At 39.1% G+C, this 22,141-nt stretch overlaps 1 protein-coding gene across 1 annotated transcript in view; it reads left to right on the top strand.

Moving 5' to 3' along the window:
* The window catches only part of IP6K1 (inositol hexakisphosphate kinase 1), an 81,435-nt gene extending 62,015 nt beyond the window's left edge, over positions 1-19,420 (top strand). Inside the window, exon 5 of the mRNA XM_053721141.1 lies at positions 15,778-19,420. Within this exon, the coding sequence (XP_053577116.1) occupies positions 15,778-16,215 (438 nt within the window). The 3' untranslated portion in view covers positions 16,216-19,420. The remainder of the gene's footprint in view (positions 1-15,777) is intronic.
* The last annotated feature ends 2,721 nt before the right edge of the window (positions 19,421-22,141 follow it).

Here is a 22,141-nt window from a genome sequence, read left to right as displayed (position 1 = left end):
TGGGTGGTGTTCCTGAAGTGTAACTTTGAGTATGTGTTTAACCTTTCTGAAAGAGCTGAACACATAGCAAAACTTGACAATTTGTAAAGAAATGAAATGCTCCAACTAGGCGTTCCTTTAAGGCATTCCCATTGCATTATGCTTGTGTAATAAGCCAGTGAGAGACAGGCACTTTATAGGTTCCTCCTTACAGTATTACATACTGTGTGCATTCCTCACATTCAGTGTCAGGTTACAGAACTACATGCAACAGAGAGAAGAAAGGCCCTGTTAGCTCAGTCTGCTTAAAAACAAGAGCGCATTCACATACCACATGGTAGCTGAGTATTTTCTTGTGTGTATAAGGGCTGGAGAAAACTTGTACAAAGCAAATACCTACAGCTGTGGAATGAAGAAGGTTATTGTATCTTCACTACATAACCTGCTCTTTATTTAGCTTACACAGCCATACAGTTCTTGTGTTGATGAATTGTCCTTAGCTAATGTCTGATCGCCTCCTAGTGGCAGAGCCATTTACTGCATATAAAATTAAAAGCATACTTTGCCTGGAGTCTTCAAAAATGTTCAGTTAAAGGGACATTAATAAACACCTATTGTACTTTGTCCTACGCTCCCTGGGAAGGCCAAAAAGCAAAGCCTGTAACCTAGGATTTAAAAATCCTGCACATTTCCTAAACCAGCTATTTGATTTGCAGGTTACATCAATTGCTTTTTGGGACAAGCACAAACCCAAGACAGGACAAAAGGGACAGTAAACATTGGAAACATTTCTACACAATTGTGCCCTAAGGGCATAATTATGACTCAAAAGATTAGCCTTTTTAACCCCTTAAGGACAAGGCCATTTTCAATTTCTTTCCCTTAAGGACCAGGGCTATTTTTACATTTCTGCAGTGTTTGTGTTTAGCTGTAATTTTCCTCTTACTCATTTACTGTACCCACACATATTATATACAGTTTTCCTTGCCATTTAATGGACTTTCTAAAGATACCATTTATTTTCATCATATCTTATATACTATATATATATATATATATATATATATATATATAATTTACCATAAAAAATATATATAAAATATGATGAAAAAATGGAAAAAAACACTTTTTCTAACTTTGACCCCCAAAATCTGTTGCACATCTACAACCACCAAAAAACACTCATGCTAAATAGTTTCTAAATTTTGTACTGAGTTTAGAAATACCCTATGTTTACATGTTCTTTGCTTCTTTTGCAAGTTATAGGGCAATAAATACAAGTAGCACTTTGCAATTTCCAAACCATTTTTTCTTTCATGTAATTAGCAAGAGTCCATGAGCTAGTGACATATGGGATATACATTCCTACCAGGAGGGGCAAAGTTTCCCAAACCTCAAAATGCCTATAAATACACCCCTCACCACACCCACAAATCAGTTTTACAAACTTTGCCTCCTATGGAGGTGGTGAAGTAAGTTTGTGCTAGATTCTACGTTGATATGCGCTCCGCAACAGGTTGGAGCCCGGTTTTCCTCTCAGCGTGCAGTGAATGTCAGAGGGATGTGAGGAGAGTATTACCTATTTGAATGCAATGATCTCCTTCTACGGGGTCTATTTCATAGGTTCTCTGTTATCGGTTGTAGAGATTCATCTCTTACCTCCCTTTTCAGATCGACGATATACTCTTTTATATATATATACCATTACCTCTGCTGATTTTCGTTTCAGTACTGGTTTGGCTTTCTACAACATGTAGACGAGTGTCCTGGGGTAAGTAAGTCTTATTTTCTGTGACACTCTAAGCTATGGTTGTTCTAAATATATGTATTCAAACATTTATTTGCCTTGACTCAGGATGTTCAACATTCCTTATTTTCAGACAGTCAGTTTCATATTTGGGATAATGCATTTGAATCAATCATTTTTTCTTACCTTAAAAAATTTTGACTTTTTCCCTGTGGGCTGTTAGGCTCGCGGGGGCTGAAAATGCTTCATTTTATTGCGTCATTCTTGGCGCAGACTTTTTTGGCGCAAAAAAATCTTTTCTGTTTCCGGCGTCATACGTGTCGCCGGAAGTTGCGTCATTTTTTTGACGTTCTTTTGCGCCAAAAATGCATTTAGGCGCCAAATAATGTGGGCGTCTTATTTCGAGCTAAAAAAATATGGGTGTCGCTTTTGTCTCCACATTATTTAAGTCTCATTTTTCATTGCTTCTGGTTGCTAGAAGCTTGTTCTTTGGCATTTTTTCCCATTCCTGAAACTGTCATTTAAGGAATTTGATCAATTTTGCTTTATATGTTGTTTTTTCTCTTACATATTGCAAGATGTCTCATGTTGCATCTGAGTCACAAGATACTAAAGGAAAATCGCTGCCTGGTGCTGGAACTACCAAAGCTAAGTGTATCTGCTGTAAACTTTTGGTAGCTGTTCCTCCAGCTGTTGTTTGTATTAAATGTCATGACAAACTTGTTAATGCAGAAAATATTTCCTTTAGTAAAATACCATTACCTGTTGCAGTTCCATCAACATCTAATGTTCAGAGTGTTCCTGATAACATAAGAGATTTTGTTTCTGAATCTATTAAGAAGGCTATGTCTGTTATTCCTCCTTCTAGTAAACATAAAAAGTCTTTTAAAACTTCTCTTTATCCAGATGAATTTTTAAATGAACATCATCATTCTGATTCTAATGATTCTTCTGGTTCAGAGGATTCTGTTTCAGAGGTTGATGCTGATAAATCTTCATATTTATTTAAAATGGAATTTATTCGTTTTTTACTTAAAGAAGTCCTAATTGCATTAGAAATTGAGGATTCTGGTCCTCTTGATACTAAATCTAAACGTTTAGACAAGGTCTTTAAATCTCCTGTAGTTATTCCAGAAGTTTTTCCTGTTCCTGGTGCTATTTCTGAAATAATTTCCAGGGAATGGAATAATTTGGGTAATTCATTTACTCCTTCTAAACGTTTTAAGCAATTATATCCTGTGCCGTCTGACAGATTAGAGTTTTGGGACAAAATCCCTAAAGTTGATGGGGCTATCTCTACCCTTGCTAAACGTACTACTATTCCTACGGCAGATGGTACTTCCTTTAAGGATCCTTTAGGTAGGAAAATTGAATCCTTTCTAAGAAAAGCTTATTTGTGTTCAGGTAATCTTCTTAGAACTGCTATATCCTTGGCGGATGTTGCTGCAGCTTCAACTTTTTGGTTGGAAACTTTAGCGCAACAAGTAACAGATCATGATTCTCATAACATTATTATTCTTCTTCAACATGCTAATAATTTTATCTGTGATGCCATTTTTGATATTATCAGAGTTGATGTCAGGTTTATGTCTCTAGCTATTTTAGCTAGAAGAGCTTTATGGCTTAAAACTTGGAATGCTGATATGTCTTCTAAATCGACTCTACTTTCCCTTTCTTTCCAGGGTAATAAATTATTTGGTTCTCAGTTGGATTCTATTATCTCAACTGTTACTGGTGGGAAAGGAACTTTTTTTACCACAGGATAAAAAATCTAAGGGTAAAAACAGGGCTAATAATCGTTTTCGTTCCTTTCGTTTCAACAAAGAACAAAAGCCTGATCCTTCATCCTCAGGAGCAGTTTCAGTTTGGAAACCATCTCCAGTCTGGAATAAATCCAAGCCTTCTAGAAAAGCAAAGCCAGCTTCTAAGTCCACATGAAGGTGCGGCCCTCATTCCAGCCCAGCTGGTAGGGGGCAGATTACGTTTTTTCAAAGAAATTTGGATCAATTCTGTTCACAATCTTTGGATTCAGAACATTATTTCAGAAGGGTACAGAATTGGTTTCAAGATAAGACCTCCTGCAAAGAGATTTTTTCTTTCCCGTGTCCCAGTAAACCCAGCGAAAGCTCAAGCATTTCTGAAATGTGTTTCAAATCTAGAGTTGGCTGGAGTAATTATGCCAGTTCCAGTTCTGGAACAGGTGCTGGGGTTTTATTCAAATCTCTTCATTGTACCAAAGAAGGAGAATTCCTTCAGACCAGTTCTGGATCTAAAAATATTGAATCGTTATGTAAGGATACCAACATTCAAAATGGTAACTGTAAGGACTAACCTGCCTTTTGTTCAGCAAGGGCATTATATGTCTACAATAGATTTACAGGATGCATATCTGCATATTCAGATTCATCCAGCTCACTATCAGTTTCTGAGATTCTCTTTCCTAGACAAGCATTACCAGTTTGTGGCTCTGCCGTTTGGCCTAGCAACAGCTCCAAGAATTTTTACAAAGGTTCTCGGTGCCCTTCTATCTGTAATCAGAGAACAGGGTATTGTGGTATTTCCTTATTTGGACGATATCTTGGTACTTGCTCAGTCTTCACATTTAGCAGAATTTCATACGAATCGACTTTTGTTGTTTCTTCAAAATCATGGTTGGAGGATCAATTCACTAAAAAGTTCATTGATTCCTCAGACAAGGGTAACCTTTTTGGGTTTCCAGATAGATTCAGTGTCCATGACTCTGTCTTTGACAGACAAGAGACGTCTAAAATTGATTTCAGCTTGTCGAAACCTTCAGTCACAATCATTCCCTTCGGTAGCCTTATGCATGGAAATTCTAGGTCTTATGACTGCTGCATCGGACGCGATCCCCTTTGCTCGTTTTCACATGCGACCTCTTCAGCTCTGTATGCTGAATCAATGGTGCAAGGATTACACAAAGATATCTCAATTAAAATCTTTAAAACCGATTGTACGACACTCTCTGACGTGGTGGACAGATCACCATCGTTTAGTTCAGGGGGCTTCTTTTGTTCTTCCGACCTGGACTGTAATTTCAACAGATGCAAGTCTTACAGGTTGGGGAGCTGTGTGGGGGGTCTCTGACAGCACAAGGGGTTTGGGAATCTCAGGAGGTGAGATTACCGATCAATATTTTGGAACTCCGTGCAATTTTCAGAGCTCTTCAGTCTGGGCCTCTTCTGAAGAGAGAATCGTTCATTTGTTTTCAGACAGACAATGTCACAACTGTGGCATACATCAATCATCAAGGAGGGACTCACAGTCCTCTGGCTATGAAAGAAGTATCTCGAATTCTGGTTTGGGCGGAATCCAGCTCCTGTCTAATCTCTGCGGTTCATATTCCAGGAATAGACAATTGGGAAGCGGATTATCTCAGTCGCCAAACGTTGCATCCGGGCGAATGGTCTCTTCACGCAGAGGTATTTCTTCAGATTGTTCAAATGTGGGAACTTCCAGAAATAGATCTGATGGCTTCTCATCTAAACAAGAAACTTCCCAGGTATCTGTCCAGATCCCGGGATCCTCAGGCGGAGGCAGTGGATGCATTATCACTTCCTTGGAAGTATCATCCTGCCTATATCTTTCCGCCTCTAGTTCTTCTTCCAAGAGTAATCTCCAAGATTCTGAAGGAATGCTCGTTTGTTCTGCTGGTAGCTCCAGCATGGCCTCACAGGTTTTGGTATGCGGATCTTGTCCGGATGGCCTCTTGCCAACCGTGGACTCTTCCGTTAAGACCAGACCTTCTGTCGCAAAGTCCTTTTTTCCATCAGGATCTCAAATCCTTAAAGTTAAAGGTATGGAGATTGAACGCTTGATTCTTGGTCAAAGAGGTTTCTCTGACTCTGTGATTAATACTATGTTACAGGCTCGTAAATCTGTATCTAGAGAGATATATTATAGAGTCTGGAAGACTTATATTTCTTGGTGTCTTTCTCATCATTTTTCCTGGCATTCTTTTAGAATTCCCGAGAATTTTACAGTTTCTTCAGGATGGTTTAGATAAAGGTTTGTCCGCAAGTTCCTTGAAAGGTCAAATCTCTGCTCTTTCTGTTCTTTTTCACAGAAAGATTGCTAATCTTCCTGATATTCATTGTTTTGTACAAGCCTTGGTTCGTATAAAACCTGTCATTAAGTCAATTTCTCCTCCTTGGAGTTTGAATTTTGTTCTGGGGGCTCTTCAAGCTCCTCCGTTTGAACCTATGCATTCATTGGACATTAAATTACTTTCTTGGAAAGTTTTGTTCCTTTTGGCCATCTCTTCTGCCAGAAGAGTCTCTGAATTGTCTGCTCTTTCTTGTGAGTCTCCTTTTCTGATTTTTCATCAGGATAAGGCGGTGTTGCTAACTTCTTTTGAATTTTTACCTAAGGTTGTGAATTCCAACAACATTTGTAGAGAAATTGTAGTTCCTTCATTATGCCCTAATCCTAAGAATTCTAAGGAGAAATCATTGCATTCTTTGGATGTTGTTAGAGCTTTGAAATATTATGTTGAAGCTACTAAGACTTTCCGAAAGACTTCTAGTCTATTTGTCATCTTTTCCGGTTCTAGAAAAGGCCAGAAAGCTTCTGCCATTTCTTTGGCATCTTGGTTGAAATCTTTAATTCATCATGCCTATGTTGAGTCGGGTAAAACTCCGTCTCAGAGGATTACAGCTCATTCTACTAGGTCAGTTTCTACTTCCTGGGCATTTAGGAATGAAGCTTCGGTTGATCAGATTTGCAAAGCAGCAACTTGGTCTTCTTTGCATACTTTTACTAAATTCTACCATTTTGATGTGTTTTCTTCTTCTGAAGCAGTTTTTGGTAGAAAAGTACTTCAGGCAGCTGTTTCAGTTTGAATCTTCTGCTTATGTTTTCATTTAAACTTTATTTTGGGTTTGGATTATTTTCAGCAGGAATTGGCTGTCTTTATTTTATCCCTCCCTCTCTAGTGACTCTTGCGTGGAAAGATCAACATCTTGGGTAGTCATTATCCCATACGTCACTAGCTCATGGACTCTTGCTAATTACATGAAAGAAAACATAATTTATGTAAGAACTTACCTGATAAATTCATTTCTTTCATATTAGCAAGAGTCCATGAGGCCCACCCTTTTTTGTGGTGGTTATGATTTTTTTGTATAAAGCACAATTATTCCAATTCCTTATTTTTTATGCTTTCACACTTTTTTCTTATCACCCCACTTCTTGGCTATTCGTTAAACTGATTTGTGGGTGTGGTGAGGGGTGTATTTATAGGCATTTTGAGGTTTGGGAAACTTTGCCCCTCCTGGTAGGAATGTATATCCCATACGTCACTAGCTCATGGACTCTTGCTAATTACATGAAAGAAAAAATGGTTTGGAAATAGCAAAGTGCTACTTGTATTTATTGCCCTATAACTTGCAAAAGAAGCAAAGAACATGTAAACATTGGGTATTTCTAAACTCAGTACAAAATTTAGAAACTATTTAGCATGAGTGTTTTTTGGTGGTTGTAGATGTGCAACAGATTTTGGGGGTCAAAGTTAGAAAAAGTGTTTTTTTTTTCATCATATTTTATATATATTTTTATGGTAAATTTTATATATATATATATATATATATATATATATATATATATATATATATATATATATATATATATATATAGTATGTAAGATATGATGAAAATAAATGGTATCTTTAGAAAGTCCATTAAATGGCAAGGAAAACTGTATATAATATGTGTGGGTACAGTAAATGAGTAAGAGGAAAACTAGCTCATGGACTCTTGCTAATATGAAAGAAATGAATTTATCAGGTAAGTTCTTACATAAATTATGTTTTTTTCTTTTCAAAATTAGTGATAGTTACATTGGAACACTGATATCTGTCAGGAATCCCTGAACATCTTTTCACATGTGTATATATATATATATTTTTAGTAGACAACCCAAAGTATTGATCTAGGCCCATTTTGGTATATTTCATGCCACCATTTCACCGCCAAATGCGATCAAATAAAAAAAATCGTTCACTTTTTCACAAACTTTAGGTTTCTCACTGAAATAATTTTCAAACAGCTTGTGCAATTATATACTTCTCTGGGATCCGCTTTGTTCAGAAATAGCAGACATATATGGCTTTGGCATTGATTTTTGGTTATTAGAGGGCCACTAAATGCCGCTGCGCACCACACTTGTTTTATGCCCAGCAGTGACAGGGTTAATTAGGTAGCTTGAAGGGTTAATTTTAGCATTAATGTAGAGATCAGCCTCCCACCTGACACATCCCAGTCCCTGATCCCTCCCAAACAGCTCTCTTCCCTCCCCCACCCCACAATTGTCCCCGCCATCTTGAGTACTGGCAGAAAGTCTGCCAGTACTAAAATAAAATGGATTTTATTTAAAATAAAAAATCATATTCTGCTGTGACGGATCCCTCCCCCCACTAACTATTCACCACCATTTTGGGTACTGGCAGCTGTACAAGGCATCAAGGTAATACCTTGAAAGTGGCTGGAAGCGGTCAGCATTGCTTCCAGCCACTTTAAACCCCAGAAGACGTACAGGGTACATTGCTGGTCTTTAAAGACCAGTTTGTGTAAGACGTACCCTGTACGATGTATGTCGTTAAGGGGTTAAAAACAACTTCAAATGTATTCTTGAATGAAGCCAAAAGCTTTGATCATTTATTTATATCCCTCCTCTTCCGCGCCTAAACTTATTGTAGCATGCTCCCATGCTGGGAACACCTGACTCCGTTACCCAGCGTAAGGGCGTGCTACATTAAAGGGACAGTCTAGTCAAAGCTAAACTTTCATTCAGATAGGGGATGCAACTTTCCAATTTAGTTTGTATCATCAAATTTGCTTTGTTCTTTGTATTCTATGTTTAAAGCTAAATCTAGGTAGACTCATATTCTTATTTCTATACCCTTGAAGGCTGCCTCTTATCTCAGTGTATTTTGACAGTTTTTCACAGCTAGACAGTAAAAGTTTGTGTGCCAATAACGATAACGTATAAATAAAGAGAGAAGCGCTCAACCTGGGAATGAACAATAGCATAATAGCTTGTTCTATGGCTAGTTACCACCCAAGAAGCAGCCTCTTTTTGCTCAACATGTGCCTTTCACAGAGAAGAACTTTCCTGAAGCATATCAGTCTAATCCTGAGTTCACAGTACAGTCCTGTACTGTATTTTGGCGCTGGACTGTCATTGGGAAGGGTCAGACTGATATGCTACAGGATATTTTTTCTCTGTGAAGGGGCATAGTGTGCTAAAAGAACGAGCACCCTGAGTTGCAATATAAATGAACAGGCATGGAAGTTATTCTAGCTTTCTTTTTTTGACATGATGAGTCCACTGATCATCTTAATTACTAATGGTATATTCACCTCCTGGTCAGCAGGAGGCGGCAAAGAGCACCACAGCAGAGCTGTGAAATAGCTTCTCCCTTCCCTGCCACTCCAGTCATTCTCTTTGCCTACGTTAGTGATAGGAAGTGGTAAAGTGAGGTGTTATAATAGATTCTTCAATCAAGAGTTTATTATTTTTAAAGTAGTGCAAGATTGTGCTGCTTTGTGTAGCCGTATTCCATATCAGTCTCTTCAGTAGAGCTTTGGTGGCTTTAAAGCAATGGGAACTTGTGGGACATAATTCTCACTGTGCCTCTCATTAGGATGCTGCCCTATCTTCTATAGCCTGAGGTGGATTTACTCAGACTTTTATTTCTCCACTGGTCGTTGTGAGGGATAGGACCTCTCAAGCATGTGAGCTGCCTTGGCTGTCAGGCAGATGTAAGGTAAGTGCTACTTTTTTATTCTGGGGCCAAAATCAAAAACTCAGAGTAAAAGTGGGCACTTTTATTTACACAATATGAAACATATAAGGCTCAGTTAACAGGGGCTCTTTATGTTTGGGACATCAAACTCATTAAATGGAGAGTAATTTGACAGCTATAACTGCTGGGGCTGGGAGTTGAGCCTATTTTAACATCGCTATGGTGGTTATTTCTCTCAACGGCTTAAACATGCAAAATAAGACGGTCAGGAGACAAATGTACAGTAACACCCACGATGGGTGGGCCTATCGGCTTTGCACGCTTTCCTGTAACTGTGCAGCTCTCTGAGACACGTCTTCCGTTGCAGAGACGGCTGAAGAGCGTGTCACTAGAACGGCATGGTTTTTTTATATATTAAGCAGGCGATTCTAGTGCTATGTTTGTGTTTTATTGCTGAAGTACCAGATCGTCCCAGTTCCACTAGAGGGATAGTGAATCCTGGTTAGCGGTCAGGTAGGCGCCTCAGCAGGGTTGCTGAGGTGTAAGGGTGTCTGACTGAAATTCATTGGGCTTTAATTTCTATGTGACATAGCAGAGTAAAAAAGTTACAGGTTTAAATTTTAAAGGCGCTGTAACTTTTTTTTTCTGTGCAAAGTTTTTTATTCATCTGGAGTTATTAATTCATACATAGTGAACAGCATGGACCAAGAAGCCTTGCAAGACGTCACTTGTTCCTTATGTTTGGATGTTAATGTGGAACCACCTGACCCTTTCTGTCCCTCATGTATTGAGAGGACTTTAGCCTATAGGGAAAAGATTTTTTTCTGAACAAAATTTTTCAAAAGCGGATGCTGTCCAAGAGTCTGACGAGGGTCAAAGTATGCCACAGCTTTAAAAGACATAGCTTCTCTCATGTCTTATACAATTTGTGATGCCTTGCCTGCTTTCCCAATGTTGCAGGGTAAACGTAAGAGGAAAGCCAGACATTCAGTAAGTTCTGATGCGATTGTTGCAATTTCAGAGGTACCCTCCCAAGGTCACAAAGAGGAGGGTACCGCTGTAGCATCTGAGGGTGAAATCTCAGATTCAGAAAGTTTATTGCCTGTGACGGACTCGGAGGTTGTAACCTCTGCCTGTTGCTCAGGGAGGTTTTGGTTACTTTGGACGACTGACTCCACGGTAGTGGTTGTCCCTATAAAGTCTAGTAAATTGGACAGATATTTGGAGGTTCCTTCTTACTCGGATATATTTCCAGTCCCAATGCGAGCTTCGAAGATCATTACTAAGGAGTGGGAGAGGCCAGGTATACCCTTTTCTCCCTCTCCTATTTTTAAGATGATGTTTCCCGTAGCTGACTCTTTCAAGGAGGCTTGGCAAACAGTTCCTAAGCTGGAACGGGCCATTTCCACCCTAGCCAAGGGAACTACTATTCCCATAGATGATAGTTGTGCTTTCAAAGATCCTATGGACAAGAAGTTAGAGGGTCTACTTAAGAAGATTTATGTTCACCAGGGTCTGCAATGGCAGCCGGCTGCGTGCATTGCTACCGTCACTGGTGCTGCGGCTTATTGGTTTGATGCACTGTCTGAGTCTCTCTCAGGACTGAGACTTCCTTGGAGGAGATCCGAGACAGGATAAAGGCTCTGAAGCTAGCTAATTCCTTTATTACGGACGCTTCCCTTCAAATTTTTAGAGCTAAGATTTCAGGTTTCTCTATTCTAGCCCGCAGAGCTTTATGGTTAAAACCTTGGTCTGCGGATGTTTCCTCTAAGTCTAAGCTTCTGGCTATTCCTTACAAGGGCAAGACCTTGTTTGGACCTGGTCTATCAGAAATTATTTTCGTTCCTTTTCGAAATTTCAAAGGAAATAATTCATCTTCCTCCTCTAAGCAGGAACAATCCAAACCTGTATGGAGACCTAACCCATCTTGGACTAAGGGAAAGCAATCCAAGAAGACAGCATGAAGGGCATGCTCCCGATCCGGGACCGGATCTTGTAGGGGCAGACATTCCTTCTTCTCTCGGGTTTGGGTTCAGGATGTTCAGGATCCCTGAACAATAGAGATCGTGTCCCAGGGATACAAACTAGAGTTCAAACCAGACGAAAAGAGAGGCGTTCTTATATTGCATAAGAGACCTTTCCGCCCTGGGAATAATTGTTCCTGTTCCAGTACTGTAACAGGGTCAGGGTTTTTATTCCAATCTGTCCGTGGTTCCCAAAAAGGAGGGAACCTTCAGACCAATTTTAGACCAAGAGTCTAATCAAATTTCTAAGGGTTCCATCCTTAAAGATAGAAACTATTCGTTCCATTCTTTCCTTAATCCAATGTCAATTCATGACAACTGTAGATTTAAAGGACGCATTCCTACATGTTCCTATTCACAGGGATCATCACAAGTTCCTAAGGTTTGCCTTCCAGGATAAACACTTCCAGTTTGTAGCTCTTCCTTTCGGTCTTGCCACTGCTCCCAGAATTTTCACAAAGGTTCTGGGGTCTCTGTTGGCGGTGCTTCGGTCACGGGGCATTGGGGTGGCGCCTTATCTGGAAGACATCCTAGTCCAGGCACCATCCTTTCAACAAGCAAGATCTCACAACGACATGGTGATATCTTTTCTGAGAACTCACTGGTGGAAGGTAAATTTAGAAAAGAGTTCCTTAGTTCCAGACACAAGGGTAACCTTCTTGGGAACCATAATAGACTCCATGTCTATGAAAATTTTTATTGAAAAGTTTATCGATACTTGCTTAGTCCTTCAGTCTACTCCCCGGCCGTCAGGGGCTCAGTATATGGAGGTAATTCGGCTGATGGTGGCGGCAATGGACATCATCCCGTTTGCTCGGTTCCATCTCAGACCTCTGCAGTTAAGCATGCTCAGACAATGGAACGGAGATTATGCGGACTTGTCTCCTCGAATAACTCTGGAGCAGGAGACAAGGGATTCTCTTCAATGGTGGTAGTCTCTGGGTCGTCTCTCCCAGGGAACCTGCTTTCGCAGCCCATCTTAGGTGATTGTGACAAGACGCAAGCCTTCTGGGGTGGGGAGCAGTCTGGGGCTCCCTAAAAGCTCAGGGAGTTTGGACTCAGTCTGTTCTTCCTATAAACATTCTAGAACTGAGAGCAATATTCAATGCCCTTCTGGCCTGGCCCCAGTTAGCCTCACTCCGGTTTATTAGGATCCAGTCGGACAACATAACTTCAGTGGCTTACATCAATCATCAGGGAGGAATGAGGAGTTCCTTAGCGATGACAGAGGTAACAAAAATAATCCAGTGGGCGGAAGCCCATTCTTGTTGCCTATCGGCGATCCACATCCCAGAGGTGGACAACTGGGAGGCGGATCTCCTGAGCAGGCAGACCTTTCATCCGGGGGAGTGGGAACTCCATCCGGAAGTATTCTCCAGCCTGATTCTCAAGTGGAGTCAGCCGGAATTGGATCTCATGGCATCACGACAGAATGCCAAGCTCCCAAGATACGGGTCGAGGTCCAGGGACCCCCAGGTAGAGCTGATAGATGCTCTGGCAGTCCCTTCGACATTCAATCTAGCATACCTATTTCGTCCGTTTGCTCTTCTTCCTCGGATAATTGCTCGAATCAAACTGGAGAGGTCCTCGGTGATCCTCATAGCACTGGCCTGGCCTCGCAGGATTTGGTGTGCAGATCTGGTGGAGATGGCATCTCTGCCACCTTGGAGACTTCTGTTGAGGGAAGGATCTTCTGATTCAGGGGCCCTTCCTTCACCCAAATCTAGTTTCTCTGAAGCTGACTGCTTGGAGATTGAACGCTTAATTTTATCCAAGCGGGGGGTTTCTGACTCGGTCATAGAGACCATGATTAAGCCTGTAACTAGAAAGATTTACCATAAAATTTGGCGTAAATATCTCTATTGGTTGTGAATCCAAGGGCTACTCATGGAGTAGAGTTAGGATTCCTAGAATTTTGTCTTTTTCTCCAAGAAGGTTTGGAGAAAGGATTGTCGACGAGTTCCCTAAAGGGTCAAATCTCGGCCTTATCTATTTTGTTACTCAAACGTCTGGCGGATGTTCCAGATGTACAATCATTTTGTCAGGATCAGGCCTGTGTTCAAACCAGTTGCTCCTCCATGGAGTCTTAATTTAGTTCTCAAAGTTCTTCAAGGGGCTCCGTTTGAGCCTATGCATTCCTTAGATATCAAGTTGTTATCTTAGAAGGTTTTATTTCTTGTTGCTATTTCTTCGGCTCGTAGAGTGTCAGAGATCTCGGCACTGCAGTACGAGTCTCCTTACCTTATTTTCTATTCTGATAAGGTAGTTTTACGTACAAAATTAGGATTTCTTCCTAAGGTTGTTTCTGACGGAACATTAATCAGGAAATTGTTGTTCCTTCTTTGTGTCCTAATCCTCCTCAGAAAGAACGACTTGTGCACAATTTGGACGTAGTCCGTGCTTTTAAAGTTTTACCTGCAGGCGACTAAGGACTTTCGTCAGTCTTCTTAGTTTGTGATTTTCTCAGGCAAACGTAAGGGACAGAAAGCTACAGCTACTTCTCTCTCTTCTTGGCTGAAGAGTATCATACGTTTTGCATATGAGACTGCTGGACAGCAGCCTCCCGAGAGGGTTACGGCTCATTCCATGAGGGCTGTTGCTTCCTCATGGGCATTCAAAAATTAAGCTTCTGTGGAACAGATTTGTAAGGCTGCAACTTGGTCCTCTCTTCACTTTTTCAAAGTTTTACAAATTTGACACTTTTGCCTCGGCTGAGACCATTTTTGGGAGAAAGGTTCTTCAAGCAGTGGTGTCTTCCATTTAGATTCCCTGTCTTGTCCCTCCCGTATCATCTGTGTACTCTAGCTTGGGTACTGAATCCAATTAGTAATTAAGATGATCCGTGGACTCATCGTGTCATAAAAAAGAAAAGAAAATTTATGCTTACTTGATAAATTTATTTATTTTTGACACAACCCGCCTTGTTCTTGTAAGACAGGTTGTGGGTTATTGTAAACTTCAGACACCTCTGCACCTTGGCTTTTCCTTTCTTTCCTTAATTTCGGTCGCATGACTGGAGTGGGAGGGAAGGGAGGAGCTATTTAACAGCTCTGCTGTGGTGCTCTTTGCCGCCTCCTGCTGACCAGGAGGTGAATATCCCATTAGTAATTAAGATGATCCGTGGACTCATCGTGTCAAAAAAGAAATACATTTATCAGGTAAGCATAAATTGTCTTTTTGTTCCATCTCAGGAGTGCTGTTCTCTCACAACGTTAACATTGTGCTTGCTCCTGTGGAGTTATTTGAATCAACACTGATTGGCTAAAATGCAAGTTGTCAAAAGAACTGAAATAAGGAGCAGTCTGCAGAGGCTTAGATACAAGGTAATCACAGAGGTAAAATGTATATTAAAGGAATAGTCTAGTCAAAATTAAACTTTCATTATTCAGATAGAGCAGCAATTTTAAGCAACTTTCTATTTTACTACTATTATCTATTTTTCTTTATTCTCTTTGTATCTTTGTTTTAAAAAGCAGGACTGTAAGCATAGGAGCTGGCCGATTTTTGGTTCAGAACCTGGGTAGCACTTTCTAAATGGTGTCTAAATGTAGCCACCAATCAGCAAGCATCACCCAGGTGCTGAACCAAAAATGGGCCGGCTTCTAAGCTTACATTCAAATAAAGATACCAAAAGATCGAAGAAAATTTGATAATAGGAATAATTTAGAAAGTTACTTAAAATAGCATGCTCTATCTGAATCAAGAAAGTTTAATTTTAACTAGACAATCCCTTTAATATAACCATGCTAGTTATACAAAACTAGGAAATAGGTAATAAAGCGAATATCTATCTTTTTAAAGAAAAAGTAGACTGTCCCTTTAAGTTGAACGGGATTGGCGAGCTGTGATTAGACGGCAAGATCGTGATTTGTTTTTTAAAAAGACTGCAGCGTCAAAGAGGAAGAATATGAATCATAATTCTGCACAATTTTGTAAAAAAAAATTCCAACGTTTACCGTCCTTTTTGATGTCCTTTTTAATGCTGTTTCTTTCAATACAGAATCTTACAAGAGAGTGCATTTTTTTGTATAAATACTGCTGTATCTATAGTGAATGATGACTCCTACAGCTTAATTGTAGAATAGGGGCATTTCTCCACAAGGAATACATTTTAAAGAGCTTCCTAGATTCAGCACAAAATAAAAAAAATAGCTTTAATGCTATTTGCCTATAAAATGTAGTTTAAACTACTTTTACTTGCAGATTGTGTATCTCTGTGGTATTGAAATTAGTGAGTAATAATAGAATTCTGCTTTCCTTACAGGTTTTTCAAGTGGCCACTGGACACTACCTGTGTCTGAATAAGTACCACGGGCGAGGACTGAGCACAGAGGGTTTTCGGAAGTCTTTGTATCAGTATCTTCACAATGGGTTACAGTTGCGCCAGGACCTTTTTGAGCCCATTCTCGTCAAGCTGAGGCGTTTGACATCTGTGTTGGAGAGCCAGGCATCCTACCGCTTCTACTCCAGCTCCCTTCTCATAATTTATGATGGGCGTGACCGTCCAAGAGCGAGTCCTGTGGACCCACAAGCCGTGGAGCCACCTCCCAAAGTGGATGTGCGCATGATTGACTTTGCCCACAGTACTTACAAAGGCTTTCGAGATGACCCCACAGTACATGATGGGCCTGATAAAGGATATGTACTGGGCCTGCGCAACTTGATCAGGATCTTGGAGCTTATTCGAGATGAGAACCAATAAATTGTGGCACAACACACTTTCCAGAGCTCTTTGTTTTTGTCTCTGTTCCAACTTCTTCCCCTCTTAACCTAATTTGTGGTCAGTGGTCTAGAAGAAGGCATGCTTGGACTTGATGAAGACATGGAAACCAGGTTCTACTTGGAACAAGTACTATTTTACTCATGTTGGCACTATATAAACCAAATAATTTTCTCCTTTATCCTTTGGCTTTTCTTGTTCTTTCACTATATTCTCCTGTGTATGGTTGTCAACGTATAAAAATCTATTGAGGTGGATTTCCCTTCTTCTAGATCCATGTCTGCAGAAGAGAGACACAATGTAATTTCTGATCGCAACCAGAAATGATCTATGTGAGACTTTTGCAGCAGCCTTCTCTCACAGTTAGATGAAAGGATTAAAAACAAAGAAACAAGCAAAAAAAACTTCGTTTTGGAATTAAGCATGTTGGAGCCAAGCTCACTGCGAATAATTTCGCCTTAAAGACTCCAGAAACGCTGCTCTTGACATGAAGAAACTTGGTCATTACTCCTAGCCATTTTGTTTTTACCTCCACTGTTACGGCAGGGCGATACAAACTACTTTTAAGTACCTCTTCCTTTTATCCTGAACCCGCTGTGGCCACAGGGAGAAAATACTTTAATTGCAATCAGAGAGGAATTATAAATGTATATTTTTTTTATAGAGAGACTGAACTTGTGGCCTCAAATACACTTCCACTGAAATGTATATATTTATATTCCTATATACATACATATATATATATATATATATATAAATACGCACATATATATATATCAGATTAAATCTATATATAGACTTATATTATTCATGCTTCCATGTTTGTGATGGACTTTGTCTCTCCATGATAATGGAGAGTGTCTAAATGTTACTTTTTCATATGTTTAAAGAAACTGTTGGCTGACTTGTTTTCTATGCACGGTGGGGTCAAGGCTGTGGTCCACCAGTCAAACTTGAATTCCAAGTAGTGATAATGTTTAGCTGTGTAAGTCCATTGCTCTGGTAACAGAGAATATTAAGCTTGCAGAAAGGAAGGCAGCCATGTTGAATCTCGATGTCACTTCTGATGCTGTTTTTTTTGTTTGTTTTATTTTTAGTCTGTCAAATGTTCTTGTATTTGTTGTTTCAGCACAAAGATATGTTTCTCCTCTTTATTGCACTTATTGCACTAAATGCAGAATGCATATATGGATTTGATACGTAATTAAATTTAAGTCAAATTCTAGGGCAGGATCTGTTGACGCCCTATGTAGGAGGTTAAACAGGGCCACGTGCCATTAGCAAAGTGAAATGACATCACTGCTTCAGTTTACGTAAAGTTTGTACTTTATTATCAGTTTGACTTGAAATTTTTTGGTTTTCCTGCAAGGGGACCTTAATGTTATTTACTGCAGCAGGAAAAGGTAGAGATGGACAGAATGATCTACAAGTGGGAACTATGTAGGAATAAGTCAAGGTTATAGTATCTTCAGAGAAAATAAAATAATTTCAAAGAATGCTAGTCTCCCTACAGCCCTCATACACAAATTTGTTTATCAAACCAAAGGGATCTATCACTAAGCAGCTAATCTCTGTGATACAGAACAAAAATTCTCCGTCCACTCTCACTTTAAGGGGATTATATATGCTCCCTTTTGTGCATTGGCCAGTATGGCAAATTGTACGGTTTTACTGATACCATCCTCAGGATTGGTCAATTAATCTATATCAATTTGGCTGCTTTCATGATGCACCAGTACTAGTGGCTAGAAATGGGTTAATCTGCTCTTAGGTGTGTTTACTAGTGTAAGATGCAGAACTTGCAGGTATCTCATTGCAATAATCTTGTTTATGGTAGTGACTTGCAGAATCCACAAATAGCCATCATGGTTGTACTCTTTAAAAGTTCCTGTAGCAAAACGTATACTGCTGGGTATATAAATATAATATTGATTATCTGAAAAAGGGAGTTTTGATCTTGTATTTTCCTTAACGCTGAAATCTGATTATCCAATTTGGTAATATTCTACTTATTAAAAATGTTTTAGGCGTAGCCATACATAGAAATCTTTCAATGACAAATGTACTAAAAGGTGAAAATATCAAAGGTCAAACTGTGTATGGTAAAACCATAAGGTTTTGTGTCTCCTAAGGAAGAAATGGGCTGAATTTTTGTAACCTATATTACTTTACAACTGTCTGACCGCAGAAAGCACTGAGCGGATTCCGCACTTTACATGTTTCTTAGTACACCAAAGTTGTGTATTTAAAGCACTGGTTTTCAAGCCTGTCATCAGGCCTCTCTAACAGGACAGATTTCAAGGATATCTAAACTGGAGCACAGGTGAAATAATCAGATTATTAGTAAACATGGTTATTTTACCTGCTCTCACCCAAGGTATTCCTGAAAATCTGGCCTATTCAGGAGGCCTGAGTACAATTTTGAGAACCCAGTGGTTTAAAACAATTACTGAACATCTAATTAGTATTATACCACTGTGGTAAAATAGGTATACCGTGAAGTTCTTAGGGATCAGCAGTAGGAATGCAATGTGTCTGTTTTCCTGTAAAAGCAAACTGTATACTTTGTATGTCTGTATTCTGTTTTCACAAGGGATAAAAGGGTATGCTGGTATTATCTGATTCTGTGTAGATCCCCAAAGTTATACTCTGCACTATTAGTTTTTTCCCTTTAGCAGTGCTTTTTTTTTCTTCTTCTACTCTAACATAATTATTTTGCCTTCAATGCCTTTTAATCCTGTTTTTGCAAGACATTTAATACTAGAGAGGGGTATGAAGTGGTGCGCAAACAATGCCTTGTGGCAGCTGTGGTAGCACAGCGTTTACATCACCCAAAGTCCAAAGTATTAAAACCTCTACAATAATTGTATTTTTTGCTGCTCGCGCTCTCTCTTTCTCTCTCTCCTTCCTCTGTAAAAATGCCTCCCTTGTCTGCTATTATGTATCCTCCCACTGAATAGCCAGTTTTATGATAAACGGTTTACTTCTAAACCAGATGTTCAACTACATATGTTATGTTTTTGCAATAAGATTAGCCTGGAAAAAGCATAGATCTGTGACGTGCTATAGGCTTCTATTGGCAATTAGACTATTCTACTGTCCCTTATCCTGAACTAAGTTACTGGATGTATTCTAGGACTTAAACTGTTACTGTTTTCCCCTTTTTATATTAAACAGTACTCATGAATTTCTAGTTCTGTTTGTGATTTATTTCAAGTAATACCCATGTTTCACTTGTAATAAGACACGGCATGCTTTGACGTTGCTATCTCATTAAAATTGCAAACATGTCTGATTCACATTTGATTGTGTTTGGCCCCTACTTGTTCACAGTATTAAAGGGGCTTTTTACTATGTGTATTCATTTCTTTCCTAAAATATGGCATGTCCACGGCATCAGCAATTACTGTTGGGAATATCAGAAGGCAAAGAGCACCACAGTCAAACTATTAAGTATCTCTCCCGTACCCACAAACCCCAGTCATTCTATTTGCCCCTGTCAATTGTTGAGGTGAAGTTTTTTGGTGTCTGAAATTTCTTCGCTACAAGCAAGATTTTGTTTTAAAAGCCAGAGTAGGTTTGCTCTGATCTTTCCCATGTTCTGGGTATAGCTGTAGTCCACGTCAATCTCTTCAGTAGAGTAGTGGTAGCTTTAAAGCAGTTTGGAACTTGTAAGGTGGGCCTTGCTGCGATTTCCTTACACGGTTGCTGCCCTAAATTAGAAAGCTTGAGTAGGTTTACTCTAATTCTTATTTCTACAGGTCTCTGTGAGGAGTGGCTTCCTCTCATACCAGGTAGGCTGTCCTCCTGCCGGACGGCTAGATACAGGTAAGTGCCCGTTTCCATCTAAACGGGAGGAGAGTCCACCGCTTTATTCATTACTTGTGGGAAATAAGAACCTGACAAATTCTGACAACTACAGAGGCTAAAGATTTCTGACAAGAACAGGGTTTGTGACAAGTATATCTATTTGATTAACTGAAAAATCATAAGGGCAACATGATGACCAAACAAGTTAAGTTTTTGATGTTTTTATGCAATATTGTGGAATTTTATGCAGAATTTTAACCAATTTATACTGCTGGGTAAGGCTGGTGTGGCGGAGGGGGGAGGGAGATGGCATAGGATGTATAACAGCAGATAGTGTGGCTTTGATAGAAGAAAACTTAGGGCTAAAAAATAGGATGATGGAGAAAATTAACTTTTTATCTTGGAATGTAGGCGGAATTACATCGCCTATAAAGAGAAAACTAATATTAAAACAATTAGGACAATTTAAGCCAAGTGTGGTATTACTACAAGAGACACATTTAAAGCCCACTGAAGCTGATAAATTAAAGAGTAAATGGGTAGGGGAAGTAGTAGCATCACCATACTGCAGCAGGAAAAAAGGAGTAGCGATACTTTTTAATAAAAACAGCGAGTATAACATATTGAACCAAGAAATAGATACTCAGGTGAGATATATAATCTTAGACATACAAATTGACAATTTGAATGTAGTGATATGTAACGTATATGGCCCAAACAAGATGGATGAGGAGTTTTGGGAGGGGCTGAACAATAAATTGATAAAATATATAGGGAAGAATATCATTGTAGGGGGGGATTTCAACTTGACACTAGTGCCCCTAGTGGATAGGCTTAAATGTAGTCAAATTAGGAGCATCAAAAAAGAGGGTAGACTTCTGAAGAATTTTATGAAAGGGCTTAGACTGCATGATTTATGGAGAAACCAAAACCCTGATGTTCGTGCATTTTCATGCGTATCAAAAACATTTAAGACCTTTTCAAGAATTGATCTTTTCTTAAGTTCAGAGAATATGTTGGGTTTGAATATGAAAACTGATATTAAAGAGAAATGTATCTCAGACCATGCTATTATAACATTAGAAATTCAGAACGTGGCCCAAGTTAGGGGGGTGATGGTAGATTTAGATATCCCAGACACCTAACGTATAATATACACTTTAATAACTACATTACAGAAAAAAGGAAGGAATATAAATATTTTAATAGAGGTTATATAGGTAAATGGGAGATATATTGGGAAGCAGCCAAAGCATATATTACAGGGTCCAATAAAGCATACATGTGCAAATGGAAGAAGAAAAATAGAGAGCGTGAGTGTCAATTAAATAATCAACTTAAAAACGCATATAGAGCCTATATAGGTAATGCTAATCCACAGACTTGGCTTAAATATCAAAATAGTAAACCAGAGAAAGAGGTATTTGCAAAACAAATGACTATACAACAAGATAAGAAAGACAGAGCCAAATACAGAGGATTATACGGAAGATCGGCTAAATACATAGCCAGATTAATTAAAATGCAGAGACAAAGGAACTATATATCGGCCATTAAAATAGGTACATATAGAGCGAACACGACTAACGAAGTGAAGCAGGTAATGTTTAAATATTTCAAAGAGCTTTATACAAATACTTCAGTGGATACTCACCACAAAACAGAATTTTGGGACCAAATAGAAACTAGAAAACTTGAAAAGAAAGATATAGACACTTTAAATTTACCGATAATGGAAGAAGTAGCTCAGACTATAAACCAGATGAAAAGCAATAAGGCGTCGGGACCCGATATGCTCCCGGCTGAATTTTATAAAATGCTAGGTACTGAAATTACACCTACTCTTACTAATCTCTATAATAGTTACTTTATAAAAGGGGAAATGCATTCTAAATAATTTGCGGCATCCTCCATTACACTAATTTTGACAAAAGGCAGAGACCTAGAAGACCCAGGATCCTATAGTCCGATATCATTGCTAAACAATGATTATAAGATATTAACTACTATCATAGCAAATAGATTTTAAAAAATCTTACATAAAATTATACATATAGACCAAGTAGGTTTTATGACTGGGCGTAATCCAGCTAGAAAT

This window comes from Bombina bombina, chromosome 7, assembly GCF_027579735.1.
Source record: "Bombina bombina isolate aBomBom1 chromosome 7, aBomBom1.pri, whole genome shotgun sequence".
In the NCBI taxonomy this organism is placed as follows: domain Eukaryota; kingdom Metazoa; phylum Chordata; class Amphibia; order Anura; family Bombinatoridae; genus Bombina; species Bombina bombina.
Note: the sequence above shows the minus strand (reverse complement) of the source record. Positions and strands in the feature narration are given on the sequence as shown.